The 23,680-nt window shown below is 33.9% G+C and overlaps 1 protein-coding gene across 7 annotated transcripts in view; it reads right to left on the bottom strand.

Annotated features, from left to right (window-relative positions):
- SHPRH (SNF2 histone linker PHD RING helicase) overlaps positions 1–23,680 on the bottom strand; it is a 93,038-nt gene that overhangs the window by 44,134 nt on the left and 25,224 nt on the right. For all 7 annotated transcript variants that reach the window (XR_013441062.1, XM_036087722.2, XM_078054612.1 and 4 more), the window contains 7 exons: positions 19,416–19,579; positions 19,048–19,304; positions 17,805–17,926; positions 6,710–6,798; positions 4,918–5,010; positions 3,107–3,214; positions 1,989–2,131 (listed from right to left, as the gene is read on the bottom strand). Coding sequence is in view for 6 of the 7 variants with exons in the window: in XM_036087722.2 (XP_035943615.1) it covers positions 1,989–2,131; positions 3,107–3,214; positions 4,918–5,010; positions 6,710–6,798; positions 17,805–17,926; positions 19,048–19,304; positions 19,416–19,579 (976 nt within the window). In the remaining variant the exon portion in view is untranslated. The remainder of the gene's footprint in view (positions 1–1,988; positions 2,132–3,106; positions 3,215–4,917; positions 5,011–6,709; positions 6,799–17,804; positions 17,927–19,047; positions 19,305–19,415; positions 19,580–23,680) is intronic.

The following is a 23,680-nucleotide window of genomic DNA, read 5'->3' as shown; positions in this document are numbered from 1 at the left end:
GCGCCCCTCATTAAGCTAATTTTTAGAAGGTAAGAATTAGATCGTATCTTTAAAAAAATATGTAATAGACAGAATAGCTGCTCAATAATTTCTAAAAGAATTTGTATGGGGATACAAGAACACAGGTTAGGTATCAATATTATTCACATCAGTATTATTCAGTATTATTCGCAAATTATGCAACAGGGGCTAAAAAAATTATCATAATACAGCATTTAACCATCTTAGCAATATTCTCTCTTGCAGGTCCTTTAAGTGAAAAAGAAGAATATATAATTACATGTCAGTGGTAGGCACAGAATGGCAGACACTATTTTAAGTACATAAGCACTTTGCAGACATTAATTTACTAATCCTCACAACAATGCTCTGTGGTTTTATATATGAGGAAACTAAGGCACAGAGAGCTTATCTAACTTTCCCAAGGTCACAGAACCAGTAAGAGGTGGAGCTGGGATATGAACGAACACAGGCAGTCTGACTCAAGAATCTACCTGTGCTCTTAATCTAAGGAAAACTAAGGTTTTCCTTTCCTAAGAATTGGTAAGAAGTAAGCATGAATCGTTTGGCTTCTGAAATATGGATCTCACTGAAAAACAAAGAGGCACATTAAAATGATCTTTGAAAGTATATGCAATACAAAAAATATTAACTCTCCCAGATGGTAAGTTAAACATTTAAAAAAAATTTTATTTTAGAACTGTTTGTTACTTTCTATTTATGTCTAATGTTTCTGAGAAAAATATGTGTAATGAATGGCTTGTTTTACATTACCTATTGGTCCTTTAATAGCCCTGGGACCTCAAGACTTTTACTAGGGACTATGTTCTCATATATAGGAATTTGCAACTTTTAAGTAGTGTCTATGTGATTTAAGAAAAACAACTTCAAAATAACTTTTTTTCTTTTCAGCTGATACCACAATGCTGGCAGAACACATTAGTACATAACTTTAAAACTGGATAAAATGAATCATGACTTAAATGACAACTTATCCTGGAATGGTGACTCTTGGGTTAAATAGAGAAAAAGGAAGTGCACTCAGGAGTCTAATGTACTGCATATACCTCAGAAATGAAGCCTGTCAAGCTCTGTATGGTGAAAAAGATGATGATTGTACATCTAAATTAGTAATGACACATGGAAAATGTAGCACATCTCTTTAGGGTTTTAGCAGACATTTGGAAAGGCTTTAAAAGAGTAAAAGAAAACACTTTAAAACATTTTAGAGATATTCTTATGCTGAATTTTTCACTGAAAACCAACATTAATCCCAAGGCTGACCTTATACTGGGATGTGATCTGAGAAGCAATAAAAGATCTCTCTCTGTCCCCTACCTAGAATCAATAGTCCTACCACAATTCCTCAAGTCCCCACATTAGACTGACATTCCTTTGGGTTAAATCACTGCAGATACTTTTGATAAAGAATAAGTTTGGTCTTTGGGAAGAATTATTTACCATTTATACAATAAGAGCAACAATCCAACATACCGACCAAGACCCTAAAGAATGGTGAGTGTTGATGAGAACAAAGAAAGACAGGGGAGACAGCAGGTAACTCTACAACATAAAACCTGGGCCACTGTGGTGCTATGATGCTTAGCTCTTTGAGGGTGATTTACACAGTAGAAGCGTGAATGCCTTACCTCAGGGACAAATTTCTCCAAAACAAAGACTATTTCAAGACTTTGCTTAGAGTTGGCTTTGGTGCGTCCAACAAAGATACAATGAATATACTTTAAGCAGATTAAAAAAACACTAAAAAGGGACTATTTAAAAATGACTAATACACAGAAGAAACACAGGTTTGTTTTTTCAGACTTATAGCTAATATTGGTTTGAAATGTACTCTTAACAATATGTAAAATCCAGATGTTCATAACCATAATATGTTCTGATAGTTAATTGTACCTCTTAACATGAAATGATCTGAATATTTGGGGTCATTACTCATAAAGTTATCCTATTTTGTACTATTTTCTTACTTTTCTGACATAGAAAACTTGCCAATTTGTTGCTTGTAGTTGCTCGTTATTTCATTTCGCACTCGCTGAACAAGTTCCTCATCAATAGCAAATTCTATTGCTCTGTGGATCACATTCAGCCACCAAGGAGAATTAGGATAAATCTGTAAAAAAGACAACAGCTCATCAATTCATGTTTTTTTCAGTGCTCACTATGTTTCTATCACTAGGAAAGGTGCTGTGAAAAAAGTCAAAGGAAGCAATAAATGCTAGTCTCAAGGGAATTATAACAGTGGGGAAGACAAGCATACATACTCTATATACCATGGGTGCATACAAGTTTTGCATACATAATTAAAGAGAACACCTGTTTCCTGACTACTGTGGATGACTGAAAATTTACTGTATGTATTTGTGTAACACAGTTGTGCTAAAAAAATACATTACCAAAATGAAAACTCAGTATTCACTGTATATATTTGAAAAGGTGACAGGTCTCTTTCTCAGCATAATAAAGACATCCTACTAATCTTCAACTAACTGAACTAGATTCTACTCAATAATACTCTATGATTACTAGCAAAATTATATGCCTGAATACTAAATAATTAGTGTATTAGGAAGAATAAAGTGTGGAGTAACTGGTTAAAATAAAAAAGACAATGTGTTTTGTGGTAGCCTCCTCTTTAGGCTTGCTACTGATTTCATAAAGAGAAATTTTAGAAATGACAAATGGCATGTATTCTGTAAGAAAAATACCCGTGTTTCTAATGTTCTGACATCCTTAAAAGAAAAGATTTTGGAAACATACATATCTAAGATCAAAAGGAGGTTATGGAAGTCTTTACTTTCTTCAAAAGACAACTTATTGTCTACACAAATTCAGAGAAAACCCATCATAGCTTAAAAAAAAGAAAGAGAACAGCTTCCAAATAGGTGATTTATCTACACACCTGTTCATTCAATTAACAAACACTGCGAACAGCAAATAACATTTTTTACTATGGGACAGGCACCCTACTAGGTGCTAAGAATTCCTAGATGAATACGAAAGTTCAAGTTTTTCTCCAAACCAAGACGAAGTCCAAAATGCTACACGGAGACAAACACAGGTAAGCCAAGTTATTTTGGGGACGCACCTTTCTCTGGAGCTCCCGTATGGTCTGCTGCACAGGCTGCAAAGCTTGCTGTGCTTCAGCGACTTCCGTGTTACACTTGCTCATATAATGCTCTCGCAGTTGTTTGGCCTGTGTTGAAACAGGAAACAAATGTAAACTTTCATTCCAGGTCTGGAAAATAATTCAGTATAATGTTGCAAGAACAATGTGGTATATTTTAGGTACGTAAAGCTACTTAACACAGTTTAAGCATAGAATTCTGTAAGTATACTGCCAAGAACATAAGAGCCAAGCTAGAAATTCCTAAGACAGATATTAAAGAGACCACATTTACTTGTAAGTCACAAAATTTAAGAAATCCCAAGGGTCTGCTTCCTAAATTTCTATCTAATTTTTTAATTAAAAAAAAAAAGGGAATGGGAAGAACAACAGTATTTCAAATCCTGAGGCAAAGCAATCTTTTAGAATTTGTCTGATTTAGTTATTACAACTTTTTGAAATTACTTCAGTTTGGAAATAATACTTGAGAATATACAGTAACATAGGTGTTGTGGACATGGGATAGTAGGAGGAAAACCAGAAAGACTCCTGAACAGGAAATCCTAACGCTTCCACTTAGAGGTGGGTTGACCCGTGTGAAGTTGCCAACACTAGACCCTTTGACTTACAAAAATGGCAATTTCATGAGGTTCAACTGAACAGATACATCTCTTTGGACTAGCCATTTCACCTCTCTGGGCTTCTGTTACTTCATTTGCAAACGCTGGTGGTTGAAGTAGATGATTTCTTAGATCTGTGGCTTCATATTCTATGAAAGGCAAAAATTATGTGGTCTCCTTGGAAATCTATCTATCCAGTGTGACACATTTTTTCTTCTTCTCTCATGATGCATTTCTCCTTTTCCTGTCACAACCTTCCGATTAATTTCCATTAAAATTCCTTGGCTATAATTATTTGGTCATTAGAGCTATCTACTAATAGACTGGACAGTCTCCTAGAGTTTCCTGTCGCTCATGGCATTTAAACAAGTGACTGATTGTATATGAGATTAGACGCCTGCAATGGGAATGAGATTTCATTTAAAAATCTCCAACATTTAGACTGTCATCTAACATCAAGAAAGGGCTGTACATACTTATACAATCTCACTTTGTATCTTAATTCAAATAAAAAAGGTCCCACTTACAGGTTCAATTAATTTCAAACATACTACTACTCTTTTGATTTTAAAAATGCTTTGCCATCTCTGACTTTTAAAAAGGCAAAAATCCATGAGGGAATTAGCATAATAGGCTCATCAACAATTTACAGTGAAATGATTTATACCATTCTTTCCAATGAGGCAAGACTTACTACAGAAGGAAGTTCTTTGAGAGGACATAAGAAATACCACCAAAACACTGAGTTTATTTACTGCCCTCGGTAATATACAGAAAGGTGGAGTAAGCACAAAACTTTTTATTTTTACTAAACTGCATCTTTTGCAGATCTGCCATGAGATCAACAAGGTCTTCTTCCTTCCTTCCTTTCCTTCCTTTTTCTTTCTATGTGCTCCTTCTTTTTTCTTTCTATGTGCTGCTGGCTACCAACAGCCATATCTATGAAAGCAGTTACCATATAACCACAAGCAGATCACAAGAGAAGCAAAATAATACAGAGTACTGCAATTCTCTCCCATCCCAAATCACCAAAGCAAAATTTGGAACATAAAAGCAGCAGGAAAGCATATGATTACTTTTATTTAGATATTGTATGCCCTAGGAAATATTAATGAGATGTGGGATAAAGTCTGAAAAAAAGATTTCTTTACAGACAGAATAAAAAATAATTACCTCTTCCTCAAGTCTGCCATCTCGTAAGGTAGGAGGTATTCCTGGGTGCTTGGCTACCAACAATTCCATCAAGTTATGGGTAGCATGAAGTCTCTACAAACACACAAAAGGCAACATTTTGAGAGTCAATGCAGTGAACTCTTAAGGGAGAATCTACTATTAATATGGCATACAGAATACTAACACCACGTTAAGATCAGATCATTGAAAACTTTTCCTCTAATACAATTTGAGCACCAACCTCCTCAGAGAAAACCAAAATCAGTTTCATAAGTAAAGGTCTTAATTCATAATGGCATAAACTTTCTTCAATTAAAAATACACAGTCTTAAGGGGAGAAAATAGTCTTATGAAATATGTCTATGCATTTAGCTGAATGTGTAATACAGGTATATTTCTTCTATTATACGTGCCTTTGTCTATATAGGGAACTATGATTATGCCAAGTCCAGTAAAGTAGAAAGACTGATTGCCCAGACTTGACTGATTCCTCTTCTGGGAAATGAGTCTGCATAAGCCTAGCAATTATCATAAAAATAAGGATAACGAAATACATAGGAAAACAGGGCTGTGACCTGGATCTGTTGAACTTAAGGGGTGAAAAAGGGAGGAGCTAGAGGTAAAGATATAAGGAAGAAGGAGAAAACTGTATCTTTTATCTCTGTATTCAGTATAAGCCAGGCTTCTCCCTACGATACTGAATCTGCAGCTGGTTAGAGGCTCCCTCTGGAGTCAAGGGCTGAGAAGAAATAAGTAATTTCTGTTAACTTCACTCTTTACCTGGGAAGACAGCTAAGGACTAAAGGATAATCAGGAAAGAGTCCTGGTAAGATCTGATTTGGTCCTAGTGGTTTGAGACTATAAAGGTTTGCTCTGTCCGGCTACAGATTATGTCATGACACAGATCTTTGTAGAGTTCATCTTTGAAGAGTCACCTCAAATGTCTTAGGTCTTTTCAACATGGCTTCATAGATAATACAATCAGCAACACTATCACACTGAGTAGCAACAACAAACCTGTAAATGGCACTACGGAAACCAAGTAGTAGAAACCCGGCTCCTCTTCTCCTTCTGTGGCTTCCTGAACAAGGTGGTAGAACAGACTGGGGAGAACACCTGTCTCTTTCATCCCCTTATTTTTATCCCAAGGGAGCAGAGTGGCTAATCTGACTGAATAGAGCAAAACAGTCAGTGGGCCATGGTTTACAGTAGATAGGATTATTAAAGCCAAAAGGAAGAAACAGGCTGATGGCTTACTCTTCATTCCTGGACTCAGGCATACTGGACTTATCTGTTTGCTCATCCACTTTTCTACTTCTGCTTCTTTTCTTCAGGAGCATATTTCTGCCTTCTTCCATGAGGCAAACACATTTGCTTAAGACCGAAGGTCTGACTTCTGTAATCCTCCCCCATACAGAATATAAGTAGGCTTGCATTTAATTTTCTCCTCTTTCCCCCAAACACTCCTACAATACTCGCTGAGGTACATGTGAACATGTGGGTCCCAAGGTCTAGATTGTGAATGATAAAGAAGTCCCACCAAGGACTCAAGCCTAAACTTAATAAGATTAATAAAAGTGGTCCTTATTTACCATTTAGCTAGAACGCCTTGTGTATATGATCCACTGGACAGGGCTAAGAAAGGGAAGAGACTCAATACTTAAATGTTATAGTTCAAATATTCAGATTTTCCTAAGAGACCTCCAAAAATTAAATCAGAAGATCATCATGAAAAATTATTTTGTAAAAAATAAATAGACTATATACTTGAAATTGTTTAGTGCTTACTTACTTGGAGTGAATCCGTTTTGAGTTTCCCTTTGTGTTCCTCAGATGAACGCAACACTTCCCTGTACAGCTCTGCTGCCAAGGCATACTCACCTGCAGAATTAAAATGTATTTAATGCATAAGAAAATCATATATTTAGCTCCCAATGTGATCTAGTTATCTATTATAGAAAAATGTCTACTGCAAAAATATAACAATGATTATACCTTACCATCTTTTAAAGAAAAGAAATGTGACTTGATATTAATATGACTGCGCCAGTAAAAAGGCCGATGACTCCGTTTGCTAACTCCGTAGCACTGAACACCAATCAGATATACTTAGGTTTTAAAACTATACTGAAAAACAAACTCTGAATACACTTCTAATTTAGATGATTTTTCTCTTAGTGAAGTTAAAGGGTGCTGATTAGTAGTCATTTTGATGTTTGAAATTAAAAACAAATTTAAAAATAAATACTCAAAACACTGATCAACCTACACATAATTCTCAGATAAATAATAGATCCTTCTTAAAGGCCAAAATGGTTTGCAGTTAAAAACTACATTTCAAAAACTTCAAGATTCTTCTTTCCATTTCTGGTCACATAAATCACAATTAGTCTGAGATTCATGCTGTTTTTTATTATTCATAACTAGCAGCTCATTCAAATAAAGTAATTTAAAAAGTATCAACTAAAATATAGGTTGGCAAACTATGGCCTATGGGTCATATCTGACCCTCTGCACTTTTCTAAGGTCCATGAGCTAAGAATGGTTTTTACATTTTTAACAGTTGAAAAAAATTCAAAAGAACATTATTTTGTGACGTGAAAATTATATGAAATTAAATTTCTGGGTCCATTGATAAAGTTTTATTGGAACTCAGCCCACTCATTTGTTTATGTACTGTCTGTGATGGCTTTTGCATTGTAACAGCAGAGCTGAGTAGTTAAAATAGATCTTCTGGATCAAAATCTAAAATAGTTATCATCTGATTCTTTCAGTAAAAGTTTTCTGACACTTCTATAAAAGGAGACATGAAACATTAAGTGGCTTAAATAATAGAACCTATCATATTTGCTGCGGGGGGAAAAACTCAAAACTGGTAATTTACAAATACAATTAAAATAAAAATCTAACAGCTGTAAAATCATAAAATAAAAAAAGATGTTTTTGTTTGCTGAGAAAGCTTTTTTCATGTTCATTACACACTTGCTTTTTTTTCACTTCAAACCAATTTTATTAATATCAGTGGATTTATGATTTTGTTCATAGCCACAATGAAAGAAATATATATATACCTTTGTAAACTGTGTTGATTCTTTCTTTTTGTTAAAGCTGATTATATATATAAATATATACACTTATTTTATTGTGGTGAAATACACCTAACATAAAATTTACCATACTAATCATTTTTAAGTATGCAGTTCAGTGACATTAAGTACATTCACATTTTTGTGCAAAACACTTGCTTTTATACAACTGTTTTATATTTAGTTCTACAAGTTACCTATTACATAGTTTTCTAAAGCACACAATTCATAGTATTTTACAGTCAATTTCTATTCACTTTGATAAAGGTGAACATTATTTTTGCAAAAATAATATCACATTATAATGAAGGAGTAACACTCAATTATCTTCACACCAAAAAGCTCTTCTTTCTTAGTTTTGAAGATTCTCACAAAGTTTTTCAAGACTAAAAAAGATTCTATTAGTATTTATGCTATCATTTATAGAGAATAATTCATTTAATAATTCTCTTTTCATAATTACCATACTTCTTAAAGATGATACAATGACTAAACTATAATATAAGCAGCTGAATTTGAACTATTCACTATAACCCCATGCCTTCTGGGAAACACAAAAATATGCATATTCAGTAAGTTTACAAGTTTAAGCCAAATTTAGAAATACCCATTCTTTGCCACTTGATGGCACTAACATTTCCAAGTAATAAATAGTACTGAATTTGATACTTTCCAAGCTAATTTTCTCCAAAAAATATGTGCAGAAAACACACTGTACAAAGTTGAAATAATACCATGTTTTTAAAACCATAATCAGTGAGGACCTTAGAATATGCATTATATATCATACATATATGTTTGTGTATAATATAAACAAATCCCTTGAGTTTGCAGTTAATTTTAGATTTCTTTTAGAAGTCAGATCTTTACTATCTGATTTCTATATTGGAAGAGATTAAATCAAGTTAAGTATGTAATGTTACTTTTAAAAATGTTTAACATACCACTATGAAGCAATGGAAACTAAAAGCAGTAAATCCATCACAATTATGTTTATAATTACAATTAAATTAAGAATGGACATATCCTTTATTAAGGGACTTTCTGATAGGAATTTCTCTTAACAATCAACAAAGTTTTCATTGCACAGAAAGACAAAGAACCCTAGTGGGAATGCAGTGGAAACTATCTGAAAAGAGCCGTGAGGCACCTCCTGTTATGCCCTGGCTTGGTATTCTGCCACACTGACCCTCTAGTGTGCTGTATACAGTGCTTAGAAAGGATCAGATGAATAATTCTTTTTCATAATCCTCATACCATGCATAACAACATAGCAGGGAAAAGGAGGGAATAAATCTGAAAAGGAGACTAGAAAAAAGGCCAAGGGAAGAAATTCATTTACTCTCCAAGCTTGAGTCATAAAAACATAGAATAAAATGAGGGTTCCAGTTTTAGAACAAAGATGGGAAATATGAAATTTATTTTAATACTGTGATAATCTGCAAGTGATATAGTACTCCATTTTAGAAATTTTTGATGAAGAGCTTCAACCTACCAAAGATAGCATAATATTGAGGTTTAAAATGTCTACTTGATAAAGAAGCAGACATAGTATAATAAAAAAAATTAAATTAATTTGAAATCAAAAGATCCAGGGCAAATTATCTGTCATTTATTAGCTATAATCTTGAGAAACCAACTAAGCCTTCTGAACGTCAGTTTTCTTTTTTTTTTTTTAAAGATTTTATTTATTTATTTGACAGAGAGACACACAGCAAGAGAGGGAACACAAGCAGCAGGAGTGGGAGAGGGAGAAGCAGGCTTCCCGCTGAGCAGGGAGCCCAATGTGGGGCTCGATCCCAGGACCCTGGGATCATGACCTGAGCCGAAGGCAGACGCTTAATGACTGAGCCACCCAGGTGCCCCTGAACATCAGTTTTCTTATGTAAAATAGCGATAATACCTCAATCATTGGGCAATAACGAGGAAAAACAATATATACATGAAATGTTAGGCGTAATACAAAATGCTTATAGAAAATGATAATTTCTTCAGGGAGGCCACATGAAGTGATTCTGTTTCTGAGGAATGTAGTTCTAAAAAGTATGAGCTACAGGATTCAAAAAACAAAGAAACCACTACTGGTGATTTGAAAAACCATAGAAAGCCAGAGCTGGGAAGAACTGCAGTCCTTTCTAAAGTCTTATATTTATTTTACAGTCTAATAGTCAATATGGTCGTAAAGAAAAGCAAGTAAAAGTAAAGCACCTTTACTGCCTGTATGCTTTGTTAGCAGTTTTGCTGGTCATAAAAGAAAATAAAAGAAGAAGGCAGAATAGGAAATCTTAACTATTTTGTGTTTTAACCCTGTTCTAATCCATTCTTTTAGATTTATTTCTAATCTCCAGCCTTTCCAGAATTTCTCTTAATAAATACTTTAAGTAATGGCACAAATTTTAGGGAATTTAAAAAATATTTTCTGCTGTAACTTAATATGTACAACAATCTAGCAATACGGTGGTCTGCAAAGTCAACACTCATTTCTTGAGTGGATAAATATGTTTAATAATTTGGAAAATAAAAACACCTTTCTGAATCAAAAAAAGGAAAATGATCATTTCTCAGATATGATGCGAGATTTTTAATCTGAAATAGTACATTCATTATTTATGTATCTCTAAGAAGCAGCATACATATTTCTTATCTGTGACACTCAAGTATTCTGTAGATTTTAATCACAATTATTTCACTCAATTAATTTGGGACTACGAGAAACTATTATTAAGTAGGACATATAATTTGCCACCTTTTGCCTAATTATTTCTAAGTTGAAATAAAGTTTAATTTTTTTTTTTAAATTTCTATTAAAAAGTAGTATAGTGACAGATGCTAGCTAGCTACACTTTTTTTTTTTTTTAAGATTTTATTTATTTATTTGACAGAGAGAGACACCGAGAGAGGGAACACAGGCAGAGGGAGAGGGAGAAGCAGGTTTCCCGCGGAGCAGGGAGCCCGATTTGGGGCTCGATCCCAGGACCCTGGGATCATGACCTGAGCCGAAGGCAGATGCTTAATGACTGAGCCACCCAGGCGCCCCTAGCTACACTTCTGATGAGCACAGCATAGCACAGAGTTGTCTTACCACTACATTATACACCTGAAACTAATGTAACATTGTGTCTCAACTATAGTTCAATTAAAAAAAATGCTGCCCTATTTAGTCTTTCACTATGCATTGTAAAGCACAGATTATTTCATATTTTAGATTGATGCTGGGAATATTATAGTCACAGACACACTTAGCAACTGAGAGGGCAATGATAATGATGGTGATAATTAAGAATTATTTGAGAAAATCCATATTTGTAAACACTGCCAGCTACATGAAGTATTTCCTAGGCAATGTCCTAGAGAGAAGATTTGCACACAAAGTTGCATGTGCTATTTATATTTGTACAATTTATCAGGAATATGTAATATGCCTTTTCTCCTATCATTAGTTATTGATAATAAAAACTGCATTCTAAACAGATTGAAAGTGGTAAGAATCTGAGGTTACTTCATATTATCAGTAACACCACTCTTCATTTATATGTTTCTATAAAGTTTTCAATGTATATTCACACTTCACATTAAGAACAATACTTCAAGGGAGGCAAAGCGAGTGGTATTATCTATATTTTATTGATAAAGAAACAGATTCATAAACCTTCAACAATATACACAAGTTCAGAGGGCTACAACTACAGCAAATAAGAAGCCCATCTTTTTCAGTTCTTGTCTAGAGCTACTTCTACTCAGCTTCTGTGAGCCTTCCAAACTCTAGGCAAGTGTTCAGGACAAGAGACACTTTCTAGTTCTGGTTCTGTTATGCTGAAAAGCTCATAACTAGACATACCACTCAGTTCCAAGAGGGTTAGAACATTGCCTTGTATCAGACAAAACCACAAATTTCTCTGGGCAACTAATTTCTTTAAGGTCTTATTAGGTAAATTACAAGAAAAATGGTAAATTCTCTCCATGACTGTGTACCCAAATAGAATGGATTAATAAGCTTTGTGGGAAGGTCAGAAGAATTGGAATTTATCACAAAATGCCTTTCTAGTTCTAACAATATAATGAAGAGTTAAACACACAAATTTTGTAAGGAATGTAGAAATAAAGAAGCATTTGTATATACTAAGTTATAAAAGTGCTTAAAACTGTACATTACTTCATCATTATGAAATACTTAAATGATTTTAAGAATTATGTTCTAAGTAGTTTTGAAGTTTTGAAGAGACTAAAATCAAATTATCTAAACCAAAGCTATTAAAGAAGGTTTTAAAGGTAGATTTTATAAAAAGGCACATTTACATCAGTAATTCCCTCATTACTTACAAGAAAGCTCCTAAAAGTCATTATGGTATAAAAGCTATAAAACTATGCAATCTTATTATATCACAAATGCAGTAATAGATAAGTAACAATAGACTCTGTTCAAGAGAGTATTCAATGATTCATTAAAGTTGCAAAAAAATAACAGTTTAATTCAGATAGCCAGAAAGTTATCATAAAAAATTAGAATAAATTTCTGCAAAGAATAATTCTAAAATAGAGATAGAGGCACTGAGCTCATTGCAAGTTTATTATAAAAGTAAGCTGAGGTCATGGAAATGAAGCTAATGAGTAATTGAAGTAAGAGAAAGATGGCTGTATAATTTTATACTCTCAATATCAGTGTATGAATGAGAATTCCAGTTGTTTCTACATCCTTGCCAACATTTAATCTGTTTAATTTAAGCCATTCAATAAAGGCATATAGGGATGTGGTTTGAATGTGCATATACTTAATGACTAACGATGATGAATATCTATCTTTTCATATGCTTTTTGGCATCTCTGTATATTGATTGAACTCTGTCCAAACATTTTGCCTATTTTCCTTGCATTGTTTTCCTATTACTGGTTTTTAATAGTTCTTTTCATATTCTGAATACAAATCCTTTTTCAGAGATATGACTTGCAAATACTTTCTCTATTCAATGCCTTATCTTTTTATTTTCTTAAGAATGCCTGTTGAGAGGGGTGCCTGGGTGGCTCAGTTGGTTAAGCGACTGCCTTCGGCTCAAGTCATGATCCTGGAGTCCTAGGATCGAGTCCCGCATCAGCCTCCCTGCTCAGCAGGGAGTCTGCTTCTCCCTCTGACCCTCCTCCCTCTCATGCTCTCTCTCTATCATTCTCTCTCTCTCAATAAATAAATAAAAATCTTAAAAAAAAAAAAAAGAATGCCTTTTGAGAAGTAGAGGTTATTAATTTTGATGAAGTCAAATGTATCAATTTTTTTATGGACTGTGCTTCTGGTGTCATCTCTAAATCTTTACCTATCCCAAATCAAAAATTTTTTTTATCCTTTGTGTTTTTCTGTAAGTTTTATAGTTTTAGGTTTTAATTTCAGTTTAATATCCTCTATATTATGAATTTTTTATATGGTGCAATGTTGAAGTTTTATTTTTTGAATATGGATATCTAATTGTTCCAGCACCATTTACTGAAAATACTAACTTTTCTCCACTGAAATACTTTTGCATTTTGCTGAAAAATCAAATGAACATAAATAAGTAAGTGGGACTCTTTCTGGACTCTATTCTGGTCCATTGTCTACTTGCCTATCTTTATGCCTATGTCACACTGTCTTGATTATTGTTGCTTTAGAATAAGTCTTGATTCAGGTAGTGTATATCTTCCAATTGTTCTATTCTTTTCCAAAGTTGTTCTGGCTATTCTAGGTGAATTTCAGAATCAGCTTGTCAACTGCTATAAAATAGCCTGCTGAAATTCTGACTGGAAAATTTTGATTGCATTGACTATACATTAATTTAGGACGAATCAACATATTAATAACGAGTTTTCTGATCCATGAACATGGTATAAGTAGGTGTTCTTTAATTTCAGCCACGTTTGTAATTTTCAATGTTTCTGTGAGTTTTGTAAACATCTTACACATCTCTTTTCAAGTTGATGCTTAAGTACTTCCTATTTTTTTGATACTACTATGAACGGTATTGTCATAATTTCTAATCATTCATTTCTAACATTTAAGAATAAAATAAATTTTTATATACTCTTCTTGTATAATGCAACTTTTCAGAACTCACTTATTAGTTTTAGTTGTTTTCCTACATGGACAATCATATTGCAGCAAATAAAGACACTTTTACTTTTCTTCCTATTCAAACTGGTAACTTTTATTTCTTTTAATTGTCTTAACAGCACTGGAGAGAATTCAGGTGAAGAGAATCTTCATTGTTGATGATCTTAGAAAACATTCAGTTTTCAACCATTAAGTATAGCATTAGCTATACATTTTTTATGATGGTATCTCATTGAGGTTTTGATTTGGATTTCCCTGATGCCGAGCGATCCTGAGCACTTTTTCATGTGTCTGTTGGCCATTTGGATGTCTTCTTTGGAAAAATGTCTGTTCATGTCTTCCGCCCATTTCTTGATTGGATTATTTGTTCTTTGGGTGTTGGGTTTAATAAGTTCTTTATAGATTTTGGATACTAGCCCTTTATCTGATATGTCATTTGCAAATATCTTCTCCCATTCTGTCAGTTGTGTTTTGGTTTTGTTGACTGTTTCTTTTGCTGTGCAAAAGCTTTTTATCTTGATGAAGTCCCAACAGTTCATTTTTGCCCTTGCTTCCCTTGCCTTTGGCGATGTTTCTAAGAAGAAGCTGCTGCGGCTGAGGTCGAAGAGGTTGCTGCCTGTGTTCTCCTTTAGGATTTTGATGGACTCCTATCTCACATTTAGGTCTTTCAACCATTTTGAGTCTATTTTTGTGTGTGATGTAAGGAAATGGTCCAGTTTCATTCTTCTGCATGTGGCTGTCCAATCTTCCCAACACCATTTGTTGAAGAGACTGTCTTTTTTCCGTTGGACATTCTTTCCTGCTTTGTCGAAGATGAGTTGACCATAAAGTTGAGGGTCCATTTGTGGGCTCTCTATTCTGTTCCATTAATCTATGTGTCTGTTTTTGTGCCAGTACCATACTGTCCTGATGATTACAGCTCTGTTCATTATTGATTCCTGATAATAGTAATCTGTGTCTTTTCTTTTTCCCTAAGCAGTTTGACTAGAGGTTTATAACTTTCTTTTCATCTCAAAGAATCAGCTTTTGATTTCATTGTTTCTCTCTACTGGTTTAGCTTTCTTTTTAATTGATTTCTGCATTTATCTTTATTATTTTCTGTCTTTTACTGACTTGGTATTTCATTTGCTTTCTTTTTTCAGTTTCTTAAGGTATCAGCTGATGTCAATGATTTGTAACTTTTTTCTAAGTTGGTGTTCAGTCCTATCAGTTTCCCTTTATTTTTTTTTTTTTTAAAGATTTTTTATTTATTTATTTGAGAGAGAGAATGAGATAGAGAGAGCATGAGAGGGGGGAGGGTCAGAGGGAGAAGCAGACTCCCCGCTGAGCAGGGAGCCCGATGTGGGACTCGATCCCAGGACTCCAGGATCATGACCTGAGCCGAAGGCAGTCGCTTAACCAACTGAGCCACCCAGGCGCCCTATCAGTTTCCCTTTAATTACTGATCAAGACTCTACAACTCTTAATGTTGTTTTCATTTTAATTCACTTCAAAATACTTGCCAGTTTCCCTTCTGATTTATTCTTTAACCCAAAGATTACTTAGAATTATTTTAGTTTCAAAATATTTGGGGACTTTGCAGTTATCTTTGTTTGACATCTAATTTAATTCCATTGTAGTCAGAGAATGTACTTTTTAAGACTTGCATCCTTTTAAATTTACTGAATTGTTTTACAGCCCAGAACATGCTCTGTCTTGGTAAACATTCCATGTGCACTTGAAAAGAATGTGTATTCTTTGGTGGGGTAAAGTGTCCTATAACTATTGACTATGTCAATTGGTTGTTAGTGTTGAGTTTTCCATGTTTCTATTTTCTGTCTTCTTGTTCTGTCAATAATTGGAAGAGGGATGTTGAAATCTCTGACTATAATTGTAGATTTGCCTATTTCTCATTGTAGTTCTATCAGTTTGTGTTTTATTTTGAAGCCTTGGTTTTAGGTGCATAAACATTTAGGATTATTTTCCCGTGATGGAATAACACTCTATCCTTGGTAATATTCTTGCCTGGTGGTAATACAGTCACTCCAGCTTTCTTTTGATTAGTGTTAATAGGGCATATCCTTTTTTATCCTTTTACATTTGCATCTTTAAATAAAAAGAGGGTTTCTTGTAGATAGTGTATTATCAGATATTACTTTTCTTAAAATCCGTTTCGAAAATCTCTGCCTAAAGGGGCATTTAGACCATTGCATTTAATGTGACCACTGATATGCTTGGGTTTAAATCTATTATCTTGCTGTTTGTTTTATATTTGTCTCATCTGTTCTTTGTTTCACTTTTTTCTTTTTTTAGATTAAGAATTTTTCATTATTACTTTTTATCTCATCTTTTAGATTATTACCTCTAACTTTTTGTTGTGTTTTCAGTAGGTGTTTTAGGGGATATAGCAGTCTACTGATTTGTCAGTCTACTGTCATGATATTATGCCACTTCATACATATAGTATAAAAACTTTACATTATATATATCCACGTATTCTCCAAGATATTGTGCTATTACTGTTCTATACTTTACATTTTCATGTTAAACTTTGTATATAATATACACTTTCGTAATATAACTTTGTATTTCTTCATATATTTTTCTTCTTCACAGACTTCAGTACATTTATATTATACTACTTGAAGTTATCTACAATCTCACTGATGCTCTTTTCAAATTTTTCAGTCTTTATTCTCTTTGTTTTTCATGATGAATGGCTTCTATTGCTACTTTATTCTTTAATTTTAATGATTTTTTTCTACGGTGTCTAATCTATTTATTAAGTGTATTTTCCATATCAAACTGAAATTTGCATCTTTAGAAGTCTAAATTTATGTTTCAATGTCTCTACTTAACATGTTTAGATTTTACTCTCGAACCTACAAAATACAGCCTGATGATTCTCATATTTATATGGAAAGGGGTTTACTAAATGGTGCTCATTAAAAGAGCTAGTTAAATAACTTCTGCTTTTGGCCATGACAAAATAACAGGGAATATGAATTTGCCCTCCTTTCTGAAACAAGTAAAATAATATACAAAATATATGAAACAATAGACTGTCAGACACTGGACATTAGGTAATAAAAAATGGTAACCCCTGAGAGATAAGAAAGACCAATTAAACATTTTTCCATGAAATATAAGATTCCCTTTTAACATGCTTAAATTTTGAGCATGATGTGTAACAGTATAACTGTAACCATACACATTGTCTATTTGTCTATCTCTCCTTGTTAAGAATTTAAAGTCCACGAGATCAAAGACCTTACTCAGCTTTACTGTACTTTAGTACTGAGATCACAACTGGTGCAGAGCAGACACTCTAATATGTATTGAAAGAATGAATTTACAAACAATATTATTTTGTAAATTGATGACTAAGATCCCCTAAATGTGTCAAAATGTAACCATTCTTCTATTCCTAGATATTTTGCTTGTTTTCAGTTGTTCACTACTATAGACTAAGGTTAATAATTTATTGCCAAATTTTTGTTCAAAACCTACCTTCCCTAAACAACAGCAACAAACTTCTAAAGTGGAAGTGTTTGGTGAAAGCATATGTAAACTTTGAAGGGTTTTTCAAATGTTCAGCATAAGTGCTCTCCATATGGTTAAACCTATCTAAATGAAGATCAATAGTGTGTGAGTATGTCTCTCTTCAGGGGATTTTGATTTCTACTATAACTAATCTGTCTCATTAAATATTTAGAAGATTCAGAGATAACAAAGCAATCACCTTCTACCTTTAATGATGTGGATGCCTGCTAAGCCATTGAGAGCACAAACTAATTGCCGATGTGCTTCTTCACATTCAGTTCCACATTTCTTCTGCAGAGATGTCAGCAGCTCTTCCATTGTCATGGTGCTAAAAGAAAAGGCAGATTGTTCAGAACTGAAAAGAAAATCCTATGGGTGAGAGTATTTCATCACATAATATCAAGAGTACCCTTATAGAGTCTTTGTGAATCTTCAGGATCTTTCTCTTCACCTTCATTTTTAGCACTATCACTTTTAATTCAATTACCTCTTACTATTTTAGCAAGCATTCTTCTATCTGATCCCATCATTCTTTCCTTTTTCCCAGTTTATCTCAATAGAGAAGGGAACTAGAAAAATCTTCCTAAAATACAAAGTACAACATGATATATTTGAAACAGTACGGGTTTCAGAAGGTAAGATTAAGTCTGAATCCCTAGCACTATAATTTAATTAATCTCCATGAGCCTTAATTTCTTTTTATCTGTTAAAAAAAAAAAAAAAGACAATTCTTCAAGGCTCAGATCAAATGCCATTTCTACCAAAAGGCTAACATGAATCATTTATATAGAAATTATTTCCACATTCTAACTGTCTATAGCCATTTATATGTACCTCTTATGAAATATGTTTGTTTGCCTTACATTAGAGAAATTTATAATCTCTGTCATCTCCTTTATTTGTCCACAAACTGTGTAAGGGCAAAGACAAAAATATAATTCCTCTTCATATTTTTTAATAACACCTCATCTTTTTAACACCAGGTGCTTAAAAAAAAAAAGAAAAAGGCAAGTTGCTGAGTCACAGTCTGATGAATGAAAACTTTCTGGGATAAGAGACTACTGTGGACATAAATACCTTAATATATTAGGATGAAATAATCAAACAGACAGACTTAGCACAATTACAAAGAAAATATGTAATGGTAATCTAATTCCCTGATGTGGGAACCAAAAAATATAGTAAGAACAAAAGCCTGAAGTGTAGCAAAAAAACCCAGAACAAAACGAAAGCCCAAAATAGTCCTTACTTTAAATGTCCAAAACCATGAAAATAATTTTGATAATGTGACTCTTTTTCATAAATGGGGCCCCATACCAAAGAAAAACCACATTACTAAAAATAACTGACAACTCTGTTTTAACACTCTGAATGAAACTGTGGGCTAACAGCTTAAACACTATCACTACTATATTATCAATTGCAGTATAAGGAAACTGATAATAAAACCTTTTCTGGAGTGGCAAGAATTCCCCACGAACGGCCTGTGGGTGGCAGCAGGCCTGCCTGAGCCTCAGCAATGGATACAGGATGGAGGTAACAGTCCTTCTGTCCAGGCTGCTGAGCTTCAGCGCCCAGTCAGAAATCTTCCTGAGTTTTACTACAGCATCCTGGCAGCACACTTCATGCTGACGGTGATAGAAATGTCTTTCCACTGGAGAAAAGTGAAGCCAGTGGATTTCTTCTGTCTGAGGGGGTATCTGGATCTGTAGAGACAAGAAAAAAATGATTTCACCTGAAAATTTAACTTTCCATCCCAACTCTTGCTTCTCTCCTCTTATAATGTCCTTAATCAGTAAAAACTTAATCCTACTGACTTGGTCAATCACATCTTTCTTTGCAGATCTCCATAGTATCTTGGCAATAAAGCTGTAGAGGAGCTGAGGATTCTTCTTGCAGTAAGGGCGATAAAGAAGTCGAACCCACCAGTGTTTGACACAGTAAGGTTCAATACCAAGAAAGACCACCAACCCAAAAAGATCTGAGAAGAAAACAAGAAAAAAGCACATTGAAAATTGTTTCTATATTTCCTCATTATTTTGAATAGCCACTTTAACAGACATTATACAGTACACAGTATTTTCCATGAATTAAAATGCAGATTGTATAGACTCTTGCATCTGAAAGTTAATTCCACTTTGACTTACATTTGTTGGGTATTTATTTTCCTCTAGATTTTGTGCTAGGAGCTAAAATGTGAAACCATTACACAAACCTACTTAATTCAAAAGTCTGGAATTTCCATCAGAAGTGGGAACTAGAAAATGACTCACTTGTGTAAGCCTGATCAAGAGATACATAAGAAGAGTCAGACACTGAAACTACTGGATGCGAGACTTGCTGGATTTTAAAATAAGTTTGAATGACATAGGTGATATGAAGAACATTCACTGACCCAATATTCACTACACTTTTTGGTCTAATTATTCTACTTTGGGGAAATAAGACTAAAACAGTAAAAAATAGAGACAAGATTAAGCCACATGGTGATATTCATAGCAACAATAAACAGAAGAAAAATGACTCAAATAAAGGAATGATAAAATAAATTATGTAGTATTCTCCATAACACAAAAGCTTTCTTTTTCTGATCCAGCAGGTCTTATGTTTGTTAGATTTACTGCACGGTACTTCTTATATATTTCATGATTGGGCACAATTTTATATGCCATTTTCTACTCACTTAACATTATACCCTACACAGTTTTCATATTTATGATGAATTTTTAAAACATGGAAAACTGCCTTAGGATACAATGAAAAAAAAAGAATATAAAATGATGTGTTTTGAGAATATATATAGATTTATATAGAAAAGAATGGAATAGTGGTTCTATCTTCAAATGAAGATTATGGTTGAGTAATCTATATTTTCTTTATATTTTTCTATATTGTTAAAACATGTTCACATTGGGCTGTATTCTCTTTAGAAACCATGAAAATTGTTTTTACAAAAAGGCCATGCATTTATTCTGAATACACCCAACAAATATTTAGGTTGAATTAAGTTACTTTGATGACTTCTGAGAGTAAGTTAACATCTGAAAGACATACTGCCTATATGCAGATATCGATGGATATATTATATACATATTTCTGTTCAAATCAATCCAGCTGCCTATGTGCTACCTCTTCTTTGAGGTCCCAAAGGTGCCTCAAGCTCAACTTGCCAAAATCAAATTCATAATCTCTTTGCCCAAACATGCTTCTCTTCTAGTGCTATTCATTGGTAAATACTGTCACTGTCCACGGATGCAAGTCAGAAGTCTTAGCATCTCCCGATCACTGTTAAGCCTTATTAATTTTTTTCTTACCCGCTTTTTTCCATTTCTTCAGGACAGTCCTATTTCAAATCCACAGTGCAAGCACCACTTATCTAGATCACTTAACTGTAGCCAACTGAGATGACTCCCAACCACTCTGTTTAAATCCTTTCAATAGCTCCTACTATTCGTAAGAAAATAAAAATCTTTATCATGGCCTACAGAATGCTCCATAGTCTGGTCTACATCCATCTATTCAGTCTCTCAACCTACAGTGTTTTCCCTAGCTCTTTGTATTATAGCCACACTGATTTCCTTCTGTTCTCCTCCTGCCTGATCATCTACATTTCACTCCCTTAAAAACAGAAAATTCTTTGTTAAGAATTCTCTCTACCCTATTGTCTGTTCTCCTCCTGCCTGATCATCTTTATATTTTACTCCCTTAACAACAGAGAATTCTTTGTTAAGAATCCCTCTTTACCTAGCTCATATTAATATTTCAGATCCTGGCTCAGCCATCACTTCCTTCTGTACCCCTATTAGGTGATATTACAGAACCAGACATCTTTTCCGAAACCTATTATAGTTTGAATTTTATATTTATTTCATACATTAAAGTCATCTTGACCACAATCTTGACCACAATCTTGTATTTGTCTAAGTACTTAATAAATACTTAATAAATATATCTTCCCCTTTAAGCTGTAAGCTCAAGAAGGTCAGGGACCTTGTCTATTTTTTGCTATTATACTTCACAAAGAATAAAAGAACCAATAAATGCACCACAAAGTACTTAAGTAATTTAGAGTCAACACTTCCAAAGAAGCTAAAATGAATACATGAATATATAAGTGGATAATAAGAAGAACAAAAGCAGCTACCATTCATTGAATATTTAATACCTGGCAGGTACTGTGCTAAATGCTTTGTATACTTTATTATAATTAATCTTAAAACATCTTACTTTACAAATTAGGGAAAATAAAAATGTGAATGTTTATGTAATTTCTTTATGGACATACAACTCAATATGTGGTCAACCTGGTTGTTGTGGAGCGGTACAATTTTGCCCCTGAGGGGATATTTGGCAATGTCTAAAAAACATTTGTAGGTGTCACAATTTCAGGAGTGTTACTGCCATCTAGTGGGTGGAAGCTAAATATCCTAAGATGCATAGGACAGGTCCCAACAAAAAAACTATCCAACCCCAAATGTCAGTGGGGCCAAGGTTGAGAAACCCTGTTCTAACATCAAAAGAAAACAAATGAGATTTCCACTTCCAACTATAACATAGCAAGTCCTGGCAGGCTAAGATTTCTACCACAACAACTATAAAAAGAAGAGATACAATGAAGAACCATAAAGACATCAGAGAATTATGGAAGCAAAGAGGAAAGAAACTATACTTCCAGAAAGTTTAGAAAAGCTCTTTTTCAAGTAACTTGGGCTTGAGGAAACTTCTGGGGCTGATCATCATAACTGTGTAAATAGATTCATGGGTATATATGTATGTCAAAAGTTTATAAATTTTATATTTTAAATATTTACAGTTTTATTATATGTCATTTATACCTCAATAAAGCTATACAGGGTGCCTGGGTGGCTCAGAAGGTTAAGTGTCTAGCTTCAGCTCAGGTCATGATCCCAGGGTCCTGGGATCGAGACCCGCATCAGGCTCCCTGCTCCTTTGGAGCCTGCTTCTCCCTCTGCCTCTCTCTCTCTCTGTCTCTCATGAATAAATAAATAAAATCTTTAAAAAAAAAGATAAAGCTATACAGACATTTCTCCAAAGAAGACATACAGATGGCAAACAGACACATGAAAAGATGCTCAACATCACTTATCATCAGGGAAATGCAAATCAAAACCACAATGAGATACCACCTCACACCTGTCAGAATGGCTAAAATCAAAAACACAGGAAACAACCAATGTTGGCAAGGATACAGAGATAAAGAAAATCTTGTGTACTGTTGTTGGGAATGCAAACTGGTGCAGCCATTGTGGAAAACAGTATGGAAGTTCCTCAAAAAAAAAATGAAAAATAGAATTATCGTATGATCCACTAATTCCACTACTGGGTAATTACCCAAAGAAAACAAAAACACTAATTCAAAAAGACATATGTATCCCTATATTTATTGCAGCACTATTTACAACAGCCTGTCCATTGACAGGTGAATGGATAAAGAAGATGTGGTGTGTATATAGGTGTATATATACAAAATGGAATATTATTAAGTCATAAGAAAGGGAATGAAATCTTGCCATATTCAACAACATGAATGGACCTAGAGCGTATATAATGCTAAGTGAAATAAGTCAGTCAGAAAAAGATAAATACTATAGGATTTCACTCATATGTGGAATTTAGGAAACAAAACAACGAAAAATGAACAAATTAAAAAAAAAGACAAACAACAAAACAGACTCTTAAATATGGAGAACAAACTGATGGTTACCAGAGGGGAGGTGGGTGGGGGTACGGGTGAAATGGTGAAGGGGATTAAGAGTACCCTTACTGTGATGAACACTGAGTAATGTATACATATATAATTGCTGAATCACTATACTGTACACCTAAAACTAATATAACACTAGATGATAATTATACTGGAATTAAAAAAAATATTCAAGAATTTGTTAAATGGTGATAAGTGCTTAAACACCTGCCAACACCTTACATATCCAAAATAACCTACCCAGGAAACTGAGGAATTACTGCTCATATTCTTTCAATGTTAAAATTAGAAAAGCGTAACTCTGATAGTCATTTTCTTTTTCTTCTATGCCCTCTCAGCTAATGTTTGAGTCTAATG

Source organism: Halichoerus grypus, chromosome 9 (assembly GCF_964656455.1).
Source record: "Halichoerus grypus chromosome 9, mHalGry1.hap1.1, whole genome shotgun sequence".
Classification (NCBI taxonomy): Eukaryota; Metazoa; Chordata; class Mammalia; order Carnivora; family Phocidae; genus Halichoerus; species Halichoerus grypus.
Note: the sequence above shows the minus strand (reverse complement) of the source record. Positions and strands in the feature narration are given on the sequence as shown.